A 19,369-nucleotide genomic window follows, 5' to 3' on the forward strand; every position below is an offset into this window, starting at 1 on the left:
GATTTCCAACTTTCTTTGAAGTATTCATCTCCAGCCCTGAGTATATTTAAAAAGTTGGTATGTATTTTCAAATAGGCCACAGGAAAAAGGCTTGTGGAACTTCAGATACTGATTTTTACCCTGCTATATTTCCTTTCATCATTTTCCTGGATTTCTAAAAGAAAATCCTATGAGAACGAAACAGACAGACATTCATTAGAATCTGGAATAATAAGGGTATTTTTTTCCCCCCCTAATTAACTGCCCCAGGGAATAGCTCTACCAGTCAGGAGGAAGAACAGCTCCTTTATTGTGCCTTTTGTGACTTAGGAACAGTAGCCGGGGAGGCTCTAAGCTACAAATCAAACAGTGAAAATCCTCTTAACTGAGCACACCCTTGGGCTCCACACCGAATCAGGCCTTACGCTCATCAGAAGCAGAACTAGTTGGGACTTTTTTTTTCTGCTGAAACAGGGTTTTGCTGGAAAATGCTTACGTGTCAAAACCGAACGTACCTCGTGGAGGGAACTTGATTTCAAAGACATTTTGCTGAAACACAAGCAGAGGCCATCAGAAATCTCCCTGATTTCCTGCGGGTTTGTCTTAAACCAAAACTCCCAGGGTTAGGCTGTAATTCCCAGCCTTGGATGTCCATGGAAATATTCCTGTCCAATGCCTCTTTTATGGCACTGATCATTCCTAAACCAGGAATGGTCATGGATGGGTTCTACTGTTTCAAATCACTGCAGCACCATTCTCCTGAGCTTGTCCATTAGCCACCTCACTGGAAATACCTCACTGCAACCACTGCTCTGAAGGTAAAGACGGAGCAAAATGCGCTAAAACCCAGCTTAACTGCAGCACTCCTGGTGTAGAAACCTGTATTTCAGGTAAAACCGCCTCCACAGGTCAATGCCACGTTGCTCTTTAGAAACAATCCACAGTCCACAAAGCCACAACATAATTTCACAATACGCAGAATTTATATATATTTATATTTGTGTCTTTGATCATTAGTTTCTGTGCAGTATCAGCATGTCCTGCTAGAGGAATGTGTGGTATAGAGGGTTTTTTGTTTCACCCATGATGGGCTGTTCTGCAAACCCTTTCTGTATTTCTAATGATGCTTGGAGATAGCTGTATAGCATTGAAAGCCCAGTCCTTCATCACTTTGTGCTTAGATTGTCAGAGGGAATCAGAAAATAATTGCTAAAGGTGAGAAGAGCAAAAATTTGCATATTGAAATATGACAAATGTATACTTTCCACATTGACTATGTCTTGAAAAGTTTTTTTATAAAAATTTATTTTTTATTCATAGGAACTATGCATTTGAGGGAATGTGACAGCTGTTTCTGACCAGTCCTATACTGAAGGTTAAAGCAGATTAAGACTGTTACCAACTGATTGTGTTATTAGCAGAATTTCCAGGGACTAGATGGCAGTAGCATGTTCATATTTTGATAAGAAAGAGTAAATAAAATTCAAGATGATGGGAAGAGATAGACAGTAATGGACTTGCCCTTTCTGGCTAAAATCCAGAACTCTCTTTCCTTTGATAGAACTTTCAGAGTTATAACCTGTATATGGTGTTTTTCTAATGTGCCTATGGCAAATTGTCACTTAGAAAATGCTTTAATGGCAGTTGGATTAAAAAAAAAAACCCCACCAAACTATTGAAAAGTAACTGAATAGAATGAATTAATTTCTACTGAGTTTTAATCCAGCAAATCTTGGCAGGTGTGTGTGGTAATGTCCAGTTAGTTTATACAGAGATAAAAGAGCAGATGGATGAAGGGGAGATATTAAAAGATAAATGGAAAGAAAATGGACTTTAAAGAAATGCGGTTTAGCCTTGTCAATTCTGATTTTCCATAGTGTTAACACCGGTGCTGTTGTTGCTACCACTCACATGCTATTTTAAAAGCAGGTGTGCCTGAGAAACTGATCTAATTGTAATAATTTTGAAAGACATGCTCATGAAATGATAATGAAAACTTTGCTTCCCTTTATTGTTTGTAAAATATCCCAGCCCATTATCTATCACAATTTTGTCTAAAGGAAACAAGATTTAGAAGTCTTCCCTTCTCAGTCTTTGTTGAAAGGGTCAATTACCCTAGATGGCTAAAATAAAATACCTCTAAATGTAAAGTATTTGGACTGGCTGGGAGGCAGTGTATGCCTGTGTGCTTTTAATTAAGGAAAGGTCTGCAATGATGGTGGAAGGTCAAGTCAGTATGCTAAATGAAAACTGTAACTCTGCAACCTCACAGCCTTCCCTGAAAATGCAATAAAAAGGCAGCTAGAATTGACATGATTTAGCTGGCTTTTTACTAAGATACTAAAATGCCTCATAAGAAACTATTAACCATAAGGCAAGGGACAAAGACCTAACAAAGGAGTAGCTGAAGCTGCAGAAATAAACTGAAGGTCAGAGAGGTGAAGGGGAAGGGTTTGCAGCTGCCGCTGTGTGTTAGAAGCCAGTGATTGTTATCAGGGAGGATGGAAACTCCTGGGCTGGAACTCCTGGGCTCATTTGGTGCCACAATGATGTGGTGCACCCACTTCAGCCCCAAGTCACAGCGAACAGAGCATCCACGTAGGACGTGGAAGACCTTTGATGTCTCAGCTGCCTCCTTTGTCCCATTTGCAAATGGTATGAGCTAGGAACTCCTGCCCAACTGAAAGGTTTAGGCTCTTGAAAATCAGTCACATTCACTGTCTGAAGCTCTTCCATTTGTACAGAGTAACAAAAAAATGACTGAAGGAGACAGCATACATAGTGAACCCCCACTCTCTGGGCTGTAAGGGCCATGCTTGCTGTCAACCAGTTGGGTTTGACTCAACTCAGGCATTAAACATCAAGACATGTGGATATGTGAGTGCTCAGCACCAACCAGGTGCCTGAGGAGCTTCACTGTTTGCTGGTGATGGATCAGCATCTTCAAAGCGTTGTGTCTCATCTGTTATCAGCTTTGGGTTCTCCTGCTATGATCCGATTGCCAGTGTTCATCCTCCAGTGCACAGGCAGCTTCAGTTAAGAGACACTGGCCTAAAAGAGTATTATGGGTTTTTTTGCAGTCTCATGTCCATGGTTAGTACATAAATAATAGTTTTGCCTCAGACAAAAGTCCATTGCTTTCATGAGAGTTTTGTCCAGGGTGATGTTTACAGTAATTGCTCACTGTTTCTGTTGTTTTGGTAAATTGCAAAGACAATGAAAATTCATATATGCTTGCTTTTTAATTTCTTTTTTTGGTTGTCCATAATAGCTACAAGAGCTTTAGTATAAGAAGTTAGTCTGATCCTTCCTTTCTCTACAATGTTAAACTTAATATATTTGGGGGATAAGTTTAAATTTACAAGAAGCATAATGGAAAAACCATTACTGAGTAACGTAAAACCCATTTCAAAATGAGTGTATTTTTTTTTACTACAGAGGTAAATTACTCTTTAATTAAAAAAAAATCATCCTGTAGCAAGTAAAGTCACCCCAAGCAAATGATAATCATTTGGAATAAGGCAAAATGAATACTTCGTAAGTGACACGGGAGGTTTAGAGTGCTGAATGTTTTAATGTCCCAGTAGTTTAAAAGAGCAAATCCTACAGCTGCTACGCTAAGCAGAAAAAACTCCACCTTATTGCTTTATGATGCTGGATTTTAAAACTGAGGCACCGAAGGGATTTAGATTATGGTCTGTGACAGACTGTGCTCTCAGTACATGGATACTCTCTTCTGCTTCTCCCTCCCCAAAAAAAGAGAACAGTTGGTGACTGAGAAGTAAACATGTGCAAAAATATATTTATTACAAAAGGGATCTGTTTCACTCAGTATCTAAGAAATTCAGTATTTATTATTCCATGCAGCAGATATTTTGCTGTGTCCCGTGCTATACTGATATAAGCTGATACTGTCATGGAGCTCCCAATTTGTTTGGACAGCTCCTACAATTCTGCTGGTGGATGGACAGTCAGTAAGATTCAGAAAAGCAGTTTCCAAAGAAGGAAAGTTTTCTGGCAAGGAACACCCGCATTTGTGTAGAGAATGAAAATGGAGAGAGAGGGGAAAAGGAAAAGAAACCCGAACAAAAACACCCACAACAAAACCAACCAACCGAAAACCACCCCCAAAATAAACCACACCACAAGAAAACCTACACACACGTCAGTAATCTGATAAAATGAGAAAGTGTGTGCCTATAAGCAAGATCCAAATCCTGCCTGGGTACCTGAAATTTAGTCTCAAATTTTGTAAGTGGTTTAGCACTTGTTCTAAAGCATCGTTCAATCTCCAGACGGCATCTAATGATTCGTTGGGATTATGCAATTAAATGACTGTTCCTTTCAATTATGCGCTATTGTTAATCTTTCTGCTAAAAGAAGCAAATACATAATTCTCCCCCTGTATCTTTTTCTTAGTTTGTATTCTCTGAAGAGCTATAGTTGTTTCTAGGTCCAGTCCTGATTCCCTGATGGTGCAATAACTGAACTTCTGTGGTTTATACACCAAGAGAAACATCCTGTTACAGTTTGTTTCAAATAAAACTATTGAATTTTCCAGTTTTATCTGTGCTATCATAAAATGTGTGTTTAGACCTCTACGGTGTGAGCTCTAATTTCATCCTCTTGAAAAAAAACCCAAACAAAACTCAAAAATCTCATTTGTATTTCCATTGCTAATCAAGTTTAAGAAAGGCGGAAAAAAATCACATGGATGGTATTTATGGTATGAGCAGCTGATTATACATGAAGTAAAATTCTTTATAGCTGATATAAAGTTTGAACATTATATGACTTTATTTGTGTAATTAATGTTTTTTTCCTAAGGGAAGGATAAAACAGGCTATTTCTAGAATCTCATTTTCCTTAAAAAATGGTAGTATAATTACAACAGCTCTAAATGCAAGACTGCCTACAAGGGTACACTGGCACTGCCTGGCAATGCAGCCATTCATAGAAAAATGAGTCTTTCTTGCTGTGTATTTTTTCTATTTATATATTTATGATCAATCATTTATAGTTGCTACACCTTCACTTGATTCTACAACTTCTCCTGGCTATTGAGTTTTGGGAATTGTTATTTAATAATCATATATTACTCATGACTTCGAGATGACTGTCTAGCCAAAAAACACCCACCCAAACAGGAAGGACCATAAGTTAAAAGTCAACTATTCCACTTCAAAAGTGTTAAAGATGAAACTGCTTTTGAAGGTCACTAAGGATTAAGATGCATTTTTAGCACGTAGCCAGTGTAGGAACTTTACTGCATTTTGATGTAAAATATAGCACAAAAATTTCTGTTCCATATTCCTGGAAAGTCATCTTTCTCCTGGTTTCCAACAGAGTAGTTCGAACAGAGATGCTTCCTCAATAAGAAACGCCGACTGCATTTTAAATATCACCAATTTGCTGCTTACAAAATATCTGGATGCCAACACATTACTCTGACTGGTACTTTAAAATTGATATCACTACCATGTAGCCACAGATATTTTGACGCTTCAGTTACTGCCTGGCTTTCAAACCCTTTCAGCTTTTGGTTTCAAGGAATCACTCTCTGTCATCTCTTCTCCCCACAGTGCTGTCCATAATTCATGTAAATGTATATAATGCTGAAAATCTCCCATGGAAAAAAACCCCACCCTTCTAATGGAGCATGAAATCAAGTCAATGGAATTGGGCACAGCAATTAGTTTTCATGTTTATCTGCAGATGTGTTCCTTATCTATCAACAAAATAGCAGTTAAATGTGTGTAACTCAGATGCTCTGAATTGTTTATGAAATGTAAGTGCATAAGGGTCAGAACAAAACAATATGAAAAATCTGGGAAATTAAATCTAGTATTCCGATGTTCAGTATTAGATTTTAGGAAATTATTCACAGTATCTCATGAAACTTGCAGATATTTTGTAGATTGTCCCTTTATATATTCCTATGTAGCCACTGGGGGATAAGTTTACTTGTTCAATTGCTTCATGTCCCCAGCTTTTCTATCCTCACTTTGATTGCTGGTGCTGGGCTGGCCACAGTCAGACAGTTTAACAGGCTGAGCAATCTAAATTATGTGTTTGTACAAACAAACTATGGCTAGTTATTGTGTGTTACTTCATGCAGTAGTTCTGGAACAATATGAACAATATCTGAGAGAAAAATACACCATAAGTTAAAGCATTACTTTTATCTTCCTATTCCATTTATATTGTCCTACTGTCACCTACTATTTTATGGCTGGTTTCAGGTCCTGTGAGTGCATTAGCACCTTAATGACTCTTTAGTCAACTAAAGTTTTGTTTAGCATATTGAGTTATCACTTCATTTTTGGGACCATTTTAAAATGTTTTGGTAAGTTCCACTTCGTAAAAGAACAGGTTTCTAGTGTGCCTCCCTGCAAGCTTTGCTGTCTACGTTATCTCAGCAGCATCCTTCCTAGGACCATAGTTTGTTTGCTTGTTGGTTTGTTTTTCCTGTGGACCATGCTTTTAAATCTGAAGGGCCCTGCTGTGCAGAGGGAGAGGCAGCCAGTTCATCTCCACGTAGTGTTAGAGCTGAGACAGCTCAGGCAACCTACTACTAAAACACAACTCTGCTAAAAAGCCCAATTTCCTTATAGTCAATAGGGGGAGGAAAGGAATTTCCAGATTCAGAGCTCTTAAATTAACAGACCACACTCAGGTGTGAATATCCCTCTATTTGTGCTAATATATTGTTCAGTCCTGCTTTCTGTTACATTTAAGTGCCAATAACAACCAATTTAACTTAAAATATAAAATTGATTTTGGTTTAGAAAAACACAATAAGCATGTGTTGGACTTTAACTCTGCTTTTTATGGATATGAATATTTTATAAGATTTCAGATGAAGCCACTTGTAATCTTTAGGGTGGACAGAGTTGCATTCCCGCAACTAACGCACATGTTCATCTCCCACTGGTTTTGAATTACTCATATGAATAGTCTCCTTATAGTGTAGTGATGACAATACCACCACCTCTTCCTGATTTATATTCTGTTCCTATAGCAATTTAATTCATTATCCTATTGACTTTCTCCTCTGAAGCTGAACATTAATCTGAAGGTTATAGAGATTTTACTAAACCACCCTTCCATTACACATGTGTTCCCTCATCTGGTACTTTCCTCAGAGGCTTATTTTTCAACATTAATAAGCACTGGAGTACAGTAAACTTATCTTCTGGCTGAAATGCTTAAAAATGACCTGCATCATTTCCAATAAAGTCTCCAAAATGTAATACAGATGGCCTGTGGCAACAGACAGGTCTGGATTTCAACCTTCATTCTGCAAACTGTTGGCAGGTGTAGTAGGGGCTGGCTCACATCTCTGCTTTGGTGTTGTGACCACCTGTAGGAACGTGGTGATGGAGAGGCAGGAGATTCCTGTCCTCTCTGCTCAGGGACATCCCGAGCTGATTTAATGCTCCTTTCCTGAGGAAGGACTGTGTGATAGAGCCACAAATCCTCACACCCGTGAGGCTTCCTGTAGAGAACAAAACAGCAAAACAGACCTGCGAGAGGAATCGAAATGTTGGGTAAGCGTAGGGAACACCTGCATGGAGGAAACAGGGGCTTTTGTGCAGAAGTGCCGCATGATTTAGAGGAGGAGGCAGAGCCAACAGCTGGCCGGTTGCTCTCCCAGGCTGGCTGTCTCACAGCCCTGCTTCTAAAAATATCAGGAGCTGGATTTGCAACACTGATCTCTCTGATAAGTAATCCCTTACTATCGCTAGCAGTTGCCCACTCAGCTAGAATATGCCTGCAGTTAAAGAAATTGCAGTAGTAGGAGAAGGCTGTTATTTCAGAATTTCCAACCATCCCCTTTTGATTCCCATTTCCTTGTATTTTGTTGGGTTTTCTTAGTGGCTTTTAGCAGCAGTAAATCTCTGTTCGAAACCGTGTGTGTAGCTTTCAATATGTATTCACTTATCTAGATACTATTCTGGCTGTCATTTTACTTCTTATGTAGCAGATGAAATCCTTGTGTGTTTACAGTCTCTGTCAATAGGTTTTCGAATAGTGACTTGGTGGGCAGAGAAGAAATCTGTTTTTTTTTTACAGATTGTGGACTATGGTCTCGTTTGAAAGTCTCTGGCTATAGAGTTTGTGAAAAGTGCATAACCCTAAATAATCAAGCTCCTTGACTTTCTGGCTTTACATTGATATGGCTGCTACAATGCACAGCCATAAACTGTCTCCTGCAGCACAGTTTTCATTTTTCTCCTTAAGAAAAAGAATTGGTATGGGTTTTTATGACTTTACCACATGGTAAAGCTAAAGGGTCTCATTTTCTCATTTTCACCATGAACCTTTTGGAGATTGTTGCCTTTGTATTTTAACAAGGTAGACGGTCTTTCTCATTAAATGATACAGACTTCAAAGCATTAAAAACTGTTCTGCAGAGAGACATTAGGCAGCAGACACCAATGATCAGTGTCTTAGTTGGGGACTTCGCTTGAGCCAAGATTTTTCTTTTAATCATTATAATATGGTAAGATGCTTATGCAAAGAGTAGGGAATTAAACACACTCAAGTATGTATCAGAGGGGCAAGCGAATGCTTATTTATTTGAGCGCTGCAAATCCTGCCTTTATTTCCATGTTACCAGTGCCAAACATATTGATGATAATCTGATACACAGTTTTAAAACCCTTGCACTCAAACTATTTAAGCATTAGTTCAGTTATTCTGCCTACTAAAGTGATAATTAGGAGCTAAAAGGTAACCAGATTATTGTAGAGATGTCTCTTGACAGCCTTTAACACCTAGTTAAATGGTAAAGCCTGGAAATTACAAGCCTCTTAGTATCATTCTGACCACAGTATGTTTTGAAGCAATTTGCTGTTTCACGATTGTTTTTCATGCCAGGGTACCAGTGCAGTGCTCTCCATCCTGCTCTGAGTGCCTGACCACCCGTACAACATCTTCACCACGCAAAAAGAAAAGGTCCCTAAGAAAAAAACCTTTTGCTTAGTATGGATGTTAGGTGGGATTTCCAGATGTGTAAAGAACATTACAGTGGCTTCAACATATATCCGGGCTGTTTAAAACCTTCTGCCTTGTCTGAACTTGCATTTATTAATAATTTAGGTCTGTTTGAGCCAATGTAATGGTTTGCCCATGCTGTGAGGGAGAAGTGCTGCTCTGTCCCTGTGTTCCCCATCTCTGCAATGTCCTGACTTTCAGGTGCTTTGGAGACCTCGGTGAGAATGAGGGGGCAGCGGAGGGAAGGAGGAGCAGGAATGAGTTGGTTGGGATCCACTGGGACAGATCTCACTTCTTGGGTAACTTCATCCTTGGGAATTGTTTCCGCAGCAAACCCCATAGACAAATCAGAACAGCAGTAATAAGGCAACGTCATGGGAGCCTCGTGCAATTAGCCGTCAAACAGTATAATTCTGCAATGGTTTTTGTCTGGTTACCTACGCTGGCTAAAGCCTAAGCCAGCAAATATTCATTGCTATTCTTACCTGCACTAGATAAATTAAACTAATTCACCCATGCAGTTATTTTTCTTTATCTCCTCTCCTCTGACAGTGTTGTCCAATGCAGAAGTGACAGCGGTTAGAATCAGCAGTCTTGAAAGCATATATTACATTATTAAGATAGGTACTCGATCATAAAGTCAACTCGCTTGTCTATAGTTTTCTTATTGAGTTGTTGGGAACTGTAGACATCACATCGTGCAGTGCTGAGAGGTTATTGAAAATCAGTAATCCAGACAGCACTTGTATGGGTGGATGTATATTCTAAGAACACCATCAGCTGCCATCCTTTGCTGCAAATTTTGCCTGTGCTATTCAGCATGATTGATTTGAATCTGTGCTTGTATTTTGGAAACTGCATGCGTTCTATAAATAAGACCGAACTGTGGAGATGCAGGTTCAAATTAGTAGATAATATTTGATTTTATTGGAACTTTCCTGTCCAGCTGTCTAAACTGGCTACCTGAAACTCTGAAAAATGCGTCCTCAAAGGCCAGAATTCATCTCACCACCTGGAATGGAGGTGTCTAGTCTGAGCTCCTTGGCCTGTTGTTTGTCTCTGCTCTGTTGCCAAGGGAGATGCATCTTCACAGGGTGACCTGTCCTGTCTCAAGCGATGTGTCTCTGGCCATCAGGAATGATCACCCTCTGGAGATGCAAATCCCTGTCTGTTCACTGCAGCAGAATCCAGAGAACAAGATGAATCCTGCACATACTGCAGATCCAGTTGTGCATGACAGCCTGACAGTGGTTTCCACTTAGCGAGGTTTTCTGCTTTTATTAAGAAAAACTTGAGGTCTCTGTTAGCAAATAATACCAAATGTTAATAGCACTTCAGAATTCTTACTTTCAAAACCAAGGAGAGCCTAGTTAACTATTAAGTCTTGCAAACAATCCTCTACATTTTTACCTTTTGTTATAGCCTTACTGATGAATTTATAACTTAAAAACTCTTTAAAAAAATCTGAAATTATGATGATACATCCAATCAAGTGCAATAGTATGTTTCAACCAGATTTTTGCTTTCTTGTTCAGACAACTGGCTTTCTTTTGAATACTGCTCTTCTGTAAATCTGATTAGCAAAGCAAAGACCTTATTTGCCACAGCATACCTAACTTCCAGCTCTTAAAGGTGTAATACATTATTTGTTCACTTATCATAGAATTTTAAAAAGGCAACCAGAAGTCAGTTGTGTAAGACATGAATAATTTCATGAAAAAGCTGCCACTGGCTATATTATACATCTATGTAGCTCATAAAACAAAGCAAATGATTACCATCAATTATAATACCATCATTTGACAACTCTGTAATTAATTTCCCACTCTTAAATGACTGCTGATGCACAGTGCCAAAGAAAAAGCCATGCACTAACTGACTCATCACCAGAGTCTGTGATAGATAGTGCAGATGGTAACCTGCTTATTCATCTCCAAGAAAATAAGTGCTTTATTCTGAAAAACTATTCGTTTTGGTCTTCGGAAAGAATGGTAACAGGGAAACCTACAGTATCTTTTAAAAATTAATCCCTGCGGTAATATACAGTTATTCTGAAGCATTATTGTGTTGATAGTTGTGGAGCAGAGTTGTGTGCTGATGAATACAAGCTGATGAAGGATGGGGTGCTACAAACCCAGGCATCTCTTTTGGGTAAAAATGCTCTTACATAGGACGAATGGAAAGATTCTGCTTTGTCTACTAGTAAGTCTGCAAACTTTACAATACATCTTGAAAAAGTACTCCATGTACAAGACTAGCATATTTATCCAGCAAGAGTAATGGGCTATTCTGCAATAGTTATCAGGATCATTACATTTTCTGGGACAATTACAGGTGTGTATTTAAAATACAAAGCAAGTACTGATTCTGCCAGGTTTGACTTGTGTGGTTAACTTGAATTTTTGAGCTGACCAGAAGATTTCTGTGGAACCATCTCTAAGATTAAGTATCACCTTATTATTGTATGAATCAAAGGCAGAATGATACTCAGTGTAAAGTGTTACACACCAGCAAGTAGCAAAAGTAGCACTTTCATAAGAACTTGAGGCATTTCAGCGTTACTTTGTGATTAATCTTGTACTTGCGCTTGCTGGGAATGTAAAGGACCCATCAAAAGATACTTGATTACTTTGTAAGTAGTGCATATGAGAATATAGGCTGTCTATGCATACAATAAATACAACGGATTCATTTTTATACGAGTCACATCATTTGCAGCGCGTGAAAAGTAATCCCCCGATTTTCAGAACGGCTGAAAGGAAACGGTTTTTATGAGTACAAATTGGTTTGCCAATACCTTGGGGCAGAAGTGGAAAGTGAGTAATGACTAGTGGTGGGCCGGTGAGTGGCGGGTGTTGACGTACCTCCCCAGAGAAGGCCTGGCCGTTGAGCAGGTGCTCTGAGCCCTGGCTGTCTTCACTTCCAAAGTGTAACCGGATTTCTTCTAAGCGGTGACTATAAGTCATCGGCCCTCCGGAGATGTTGACCAAATGCTCTTTGTCTAACCGTAGAGATACGTGTCTCCCTGTGTTATACATCGTCCCGCTGACCTAAACAAAACAGGGCGGGGGGGGAGGTGGAAAAAGAGTTTTTTTCAAAGCAATTAGTAAGTCTTAGAAACTCATTCTACATACTTCAAGATTTTGCTCTTTACGCACCTTCATTTAAATGTAGCAATACATCTTTTGTTGTGAGATGAAATACACAACCTGAGGTTATATTTCCACTTCTGCTTTGAATCTTATACTGTATATTCAAATATTTTGCTAAATCCATATGTAAATATTTTAGCCAGTGGCACACGGTTAACACAGTGAATAGGATTATTATACTTCTAAATAAGTAGGCTCTTAGAATATTTTTATTCAAGGTCTGAGTAATGGCTTCATTACAAAATTTCTGCACTGAAAATGGGAACATTTCAGCTGACATAAATTATTTAAGTATGCTTGAACAAATCTGAAATTTAACTCACTTTTTTCTTCTTTGAATATTTATAACAAAGTTATCCAAAAGTAAAGGTGCTACAAAATGCAGGGTTATAATTATTCAGAAATAAAGAGCCCTACTCCTACTGGGGCTGCAGGGAGAAACTTTCATTGTCCTCCTGTTTTGTTATGAGTATTTTATGTTTACAGTTGCCAGATATTTCACCCATAGCAGTACAGTATTAATTACAATTTGATCAAGTATCTCTAGTTCCTAGTACCCCTAAAATAGCTGTATTGCTCTTCAAGATTCATCTTTATTTTTAAAAAGTCTGAACGTTGTGCCTCATTTGTAAAGTGATTTACAGCTGCTGCACTGAAAAAGAAAATGATTGTGGAAATTTTTCACGTATAATATAACTCTGTCATAATTTCTACTGCCATAGGAAAAGTTCCTATAGCAAGAGGTTCCTTAATTTATGCCATTAGAAAGCGAAATATGCCAGTCTGAGTTAAAGTACAACTGTGATTTGTTTAAAAACATCCTGCATGGATTCAAATAGTACACTTGAATAACATCCATTTACTTTAAGAAGAGGAAGTGTAGCAATAATATGCTTTGTTGCACTTCAATTTGAAATTAAAGACATGACTTATTATGTATTATATCCTATACTACATCAGTACTATAGTAATTAACATTGCCGCAGTGTCATTTTATCTGTAATACTAATTACTGAGTTTAAATAACCTGTTTTCTTGCACACGATGTTGTAAAAAGTTACACTGAACAGACTGTGCAATAGAACTAAATGGATGAGATTAAACAGTTTTTGGGGTTTGTGGGTTTTAAACTTTGATACAGATGTTGTATTTTTTATGTTTATTCCAATTCAAAATAAACAGTAACAAATTTCTTATGAAAAGTAGTAAACACAAATATTCCTATTCATTGCGAATAAACCACAATGATCTTATTTATAAATGCTCCTTAGTTTTTCTGCTTGACTTTGCATGCATAATAAAGAAATACCAAGTTTAATAGGTGGAAGAAGGTCAGTTAACTGACTTCAGTTTCTGTACGCTTCATATGAATGGCACAAAATTGCTAATCATAAGTAACAAATGTAGTTAAAAAACAAATAGGGGAAATGGTTTAAAGCGTCTTGTTCACCCTTGGAAACTCATGCTTCACCAAACACTCAGGTAAATTTAGCAGCTATGCAAAACATCCAGAATCCATGTTCTTTCTTAAATTAGGCTACTATTATTTTCTCTCTCAAGGTAAAAGAGACCCAAATTACCCTTAATACAAATCAAATAGCTCTCTGTAGAGCATAGAGGGGAAACAAGAGGCAAATCCACAAGCAGGAGTAACATTTGTCTTTCTCATTTCCCCCTCATAAAAATGCAGTGCTCGTAATGAGATTGTATTGACTGTTTTAGAACAGAATTTCCCTACGTAACTGCAGATAAAGAACACTAGTAAGGCAATGAAGTGTCTGACGTGCCTCATTTCTGACCGGCGGGGAGGCTGGAACACTTGAAGTGAGACTCTAGAACTCTCCCCACGGGCACACAGAGTGCTCAGCAGCAAGGACAAACCCCAAGGTCTTGGATAGAAACAATGCAGCATCCTGCCCTTTTATCTGCCTCCTCAGGCTTAAGGGAAGCACTGGTTTTCTTCTTGTTGTGCCCAAGGACAGAGCAGCCACATAGACCAGTCCAGATTCAGGACGAGTCTGCACCTTCAGGACATTCCCATTTCTCCCATTTATTTTCTTGAGAGTGTCAACACTCACCACCATTACCAGCAGCTTTTAATGGGCACTTCCTCATACTTTAAGAAATGTTTCCAAAATAGGTAATTTTCATGTGGCAAAATCCCCAAGTAGAACACAGCACGTTGATGGGCTTCAACCTTAATTACGGAATAGTTCAACTTTGGTAGACTTTAATTAAATTATTAACATATTCCTGATGTAGTTATTTTCTATTTAATCTCATTCATTTTAATTCTTGCTTCACAGAGCTTTGTGCACACAATTCCCCAGCAGCATTATTCTCTCTCTTTATCTTGATGCAAGACAGGCACACACTGCTAATATATTCTATATTACGTTTGTAAGTAAGATCTGAATACTCTTGTGGTATCTGTGTATAACTTGCTGGACCTGTGATCACAGGAAAAAAGTCCAAATTCTGCTCTTTGAAAGGTAGAACACAAGCAAAATGCAGCCCTAATAATCACAAACTCTGACACATGTTTATCTTGAAACTCTATACACTTTTATGACCATTAGGAAAAAAAAAATCCTGAAACTTTTTTTCCTAATGATGTTCCTTAGCCCTGCATTTGTGGAAGCATTTGTGTTGTGGCCTAGTTAACTGTATATCTTGTTCACTTTCTTCCACAACTAGCTCTGAACTAAGTATTTTTCACAGCTTCCTGGTGGCCTACATCTTTACATTACAGTCGGTGTTAAAATAGCCTTCAAAAAAGAAGTGATAGAAAAAGCAGCCTGTTTCAGGGCAAAGCCGTGCTGGAAAAGTAAGCAGGGCATGCAAGAGGAAAGGAGAAGGAGCTGAGGTGGATTCTCTGCCTTCCAATCCCATGTCACGTTAGCAGTTTGGTGTCACCTCTCCAAGGGGCAGCTCTCTGCTTCCCAGGACCCTTTAGCCAACAGTGAAAGGGTGCAGTTTGGATTTATTCAGGTAGGACTGGTCTGAAGATTAGTTGCAAGACCATTTTTAAACTTGTATCAGTACCTGCCAGTGGAGCAGCACTGAATGCAAGGAAGCAAGAAAATCAATTGTGTATGGCTGCCTGCTGTGGTGTCCTTGGATCTTATCTGCAATATTAGATGTTCCTTTCGTTAGGATGAAAATAGATACAGTCCAAAGAAAGCCTAGTACGGTGTAGGGAAGCAAATCACCAAGGATTGAAGAGTGTTTTGAAGGTGTCATAGTGTCCCAGTTTTATATCCTGCAATAACCAAGTTTCTATCATCTGCCACCTGGTCTCCACACTTTCCTCTTGGAGTCCTACATTATATTCTGGTGGAACAGGAGAGCAGCTCCGCAAGCTCAGAGAGGGGTGGCCTTTCCTCCCCCTTCACCAGCACCTGAACTACTAATGCCAATACTTTGTCATTACCTTTGGTTTCTGAGTATCCAGGTGGTGAGGCACAAACTTTCCATGGAAACATGAAAACATTAACAATAACGTTAATCTGTTCCTCACATCTGCTATCTATGGGGCTCAAAGTGCTTAAAAATGCAAAGATAAATCTGTAATTGTCTTTCACCTCACTGGGTAAGGCAACATTAATGCCAAGTTGTTTTCTTCCTGGATCTTCCAGCATCATCCTATGCAAAATCTCACTCTAGAGCTCAGGTCACCCACACTTGAGTTTCTAAGTGCAACAATGAACTGAATCATGTTTATCTGAGTCCCTCCTTTGTTTTAACATTTTTTGATTGCTGTTCATAGTATCTTGACCAGGCTATACTCTGTGATACAAAGTGCTGTCCTCATTGATTTAAACTGATTGCACTGTAGTAAGTACCTTCTGCCTCTGCTGTGCAAAGCAGACACTGCTCCAGGGTTTGAAAACAGAGTTTACATAGACTTATGGCAAGTCTGTGATTTGAAATGTGACTTTAGGGATAGCGACGAAGCATCGAACCAAACTAGAATTTAAAATGTAACCTACTAAGGCAGACTGCTTAGCTCTCTGCAGCAGAACTACATTCCCCTACTTCAAAGCAATGGCTATACTAGAACATTTATTAATATTGTGCTTATGGTATCCGGATAGTTTTAGATGTAGTTTATCCTGCTATCTTGATTTTCTGGCTGTTGCTAGAAGTGACCCAAGCTGGAAAATAAAATTATTTTACAGAGTTATCTGAGTTATTTACCAGTTGTTTAAAAAGAGTATTCTTGTTTTTCAAAGTCTTCTCTTAAAGAGGAGATTGATATAATAAATAGGAGACAATATAGATTTTTCTAGACTTCTGAGAGCCCTATCCTTGTCCTGCCATCCCCTCTGTGCTCATACATACAGAGACATGTGCACGCATGTGAATTTTTTAATTGCTTTAAACAATTGTTTTCTACAGAGCATTCAGTTTTATTTGTGTATTTGACTAATATTTGTACATTTGAATAGTTATTTTTCATAATACTTTTTCCCAGTATTCATCCTTATGCTTAATCATTGTATGCAACCTCATGTAAAGAAATGGTGGGAAGTGCTAGTATAACATAATTTCCAAAATCATGTTTGCAATATACAGCAGGCTTCTTGACGTTGTAAATCATGATCTTCTATAGATTTGCCTATAAATGCCTCGGGGCCTTATACATAGATACATATTCAAAGTATTTTTAAGGTAAATTCCAGCCACGTTTCCTGCAAGCCGTCCTTGCTGCCAGCAGAGAGCATTGTTGACCCATCCCATACAGCTCTCACCTATAGAACAGGGGACTTCCACAGCCAGGAAGAACATTAAAACTCATCTTTTTGTGTGTGTGGCACGACTGGAATCTGTGGCTTTAGTTTCAGAAGTGATGGTTTCAGCCGGGGGACAGAATTGTGGGGTCTGTTGCATCAGTGAAGCAGGTGCCTGGAAGGATGTTGGCTCAGCAGGCGGCTCGAAGAGCAGCAGAGGAGCCCAATATCCAGGGTGCTTTTTCTGGCAAGAATCCAATAGATCTTAAGTTGTGTTTAAAAAAAAGAAGTATGTGGGGGAATTAAAGATAAGGAAATACCAGAGTCTGATACAGTGCCAGTTACTGGGAGGGAGCTGCAATGTAATTGCTGAGCTTTGAAGAACAACAGGCATCATCATCAATATTTGATTAAAAAAGGCCCATGTGAAAAATGTAAAATGCAAGAGAGAAGTGTAAAGATTAAAATAAGCTTTTCATCTTCTTAGTGGAAAAGTTTTGAAAAGGAAATGATGTTAATGAGTCCAATTAACCCATTTACCTGCCTAATGTAATGTGTCAGGTATCAGCATATGGCGTGACACACTTTGTTTTGCCTTTTAAAGCACCATTTTCAGTAGGAATCCTTCCCATTCACTGCTCTGCAGTTTTGCCTGTTTACTTCTCTTAAGTGACTGATCTGTAAAAAACTTGGAGCAAACCTCATAAATTAAATATTCAGGCTTACTGGCTAATGAGCACAATATGTCAATTTTCAGTGATCAAAATAATGTGCTTCAATAATGTATGCACCATTCTGTAACAAAAATATAATTTTAATAGAGGACCTGCAGGGTCATGGTTAGTCTGCGATAATTATATGCCACAGGATGTGAATGAATGAAGCTGCTCATAGGTAATACCCCCCAGAGTCTATATGCCACACGCTGCTTTTTAGGGATAATAAAGTACTTTATTGTATTTCCACTCCTCCATTAATGCAATGATCTTTCCTTGTTAGTAACTATGAAGCCTAAAGCAGATACAGCCAAACTGATGGTGTGTAGCATTAGTAACTGTGTGCGTGTGGATGCTCTACAGTGAAATTGGCCTTCCCTTAATCTAAAACATTCCAACTATATTTAAACCATATGTAGGAGGTGAATTTCATACCGACAGAAATAAAAGATCTTCCTTTTTACTGCCTTCTGTGAATAGAAAAAGGAAGACAATGTGTCCTCACAGGCGGGCCTGGGTTAATCAGTTGGCACAGGCTTTTTGCTGTGGTGCAGCCCGAGCGGTCGATTGCTGTTGGAATGACTGAGCAGCATCCAGCTGCGGTAAAGGATGTAAAGGAGCAGGGTAAAGGATGCGCAGTCAGTTCATCTCTTTTACACCGCAATCAAAACACATCATTATTAAGGTTAATGATACAATTTTACGAGAGCCAGAAAACCCCATTTGTTGTAGTTATTTCTGTAATTCTTCTGCTGCCAGGAAGCTCTAAATTTCTACGCCTATTAAGTTTTCATAAGCCTTCTACAAGAATTAAATGACTTTGTTGAAATCTTCTGACCACTCAAGCCTTGAAGTTCCAAGAACATGCCATGTACTGAGCCCTGTTTAAGGGAAATCAGTGTCCAAGTGGTGGTGGAGCCAGGGAAGCATGGGAATGCTTTATTGAAATTATAAGTCAGTGGAAATGAATAGAAGAATCTATGAAACTCAGCTTTTTAGCCATGAAAGGGACAAAAGTTTTATCAGCTTTTCAGCAGAGCTGGAACAAGTTTTTGAAAGCAGTATATTTCACAATATCAAGCTGCTTCCCAAATTACTGCCAAGGAAAAAAATGCATAGATATCACAAAATAATTTCCTGAGCCCCATATCTCTGGAGGTAAACTAGTATTTAGGTAACTTGAAATTCGACCTCAATAAAATTCATTATACGTCAAGGCAAATCCTTTGTGGCACGCAGAAATCACAAGTTATTCTGCCTAGTAGCATATTTCACTGTGGGTTTTTCGAGCAGCAGTTCTGGCCTGCTTTTTCTAGTTCTGTAGAGAAGGTGAATAAATTAGCCTTTCCAGTTACAAATATTCCTGTTCCCATTGAGCAGAGGACTGTTTCACTTTTCCTATTTTATCTGCTTCAAAAGCATTTGTGTACCTTTTCATGTTGAGAAAACAGTGGAACTGTGTAGGGGCAGAAATAAAAGAAAAACAAACAAACATCCTATCCTGAACTGATCTTTGCTTTTCCTGACATTTCACTCTATTCCAAAACACTTCATTTTCTTTTTTTTCCTGACAATTCACTTAAAAAAACCCCAAGAGCTCCCTAAAGAATTATCAATTCTAGCTTAAACAGAAGAATCTTCTGTGTTCCGATATGCCTCTAATTCAGACATGTCTGAGTCATTGTGTGAGCTGGCTGGAAGATTGGGAAATCTGGGCTAAAGCCTGAGCTCCAGACTAAGCGACAGCCAGAGGCTGAGCTCAGCTCCTCCCATGTGCCCAGACTTGGTG

At 38.7% G+C, this 19,369-nt stretch overlaps 1 protein-coding gene across 3 annotated transcripts in view; it reads right to left on the reverse strand.

The window, feature by feature from the left end:
- CA10 (carbonic anhydrase 10) overlaps nt 1–19,369 on the reverse strand; it is a 161,847-nt gene that overhangs the window by 26,010 nt on the left and 116,468 nt on the right. For all 3 annotated transcript variants that reach the window (XM_082067049.1, XM_082067051.1, XM_082067050.1), the window contains one exon: nt 11,844–12,029. In XM_082067049.1, coding sequence (XP_081923175.1) covers nt 11,844–12,029 — 186 coding nt within the window. The remainder of the gene's footprint in view (nt 1–11,843; nt 12,030–19,369) is intronic.

Source organism: Streptopelia decaocto (genome assembly GCF_964273445.1).
Source record: "Streptopelia decaocto genome assembly, chromosome: 16".
NCBI classification, from domain to species: domain Eukaryota; kingdom Metazoa; phylum Chordata; class Aves; order Columbiformes; family Columbidae; genus Streptopelia; species Streptopelia decaocto.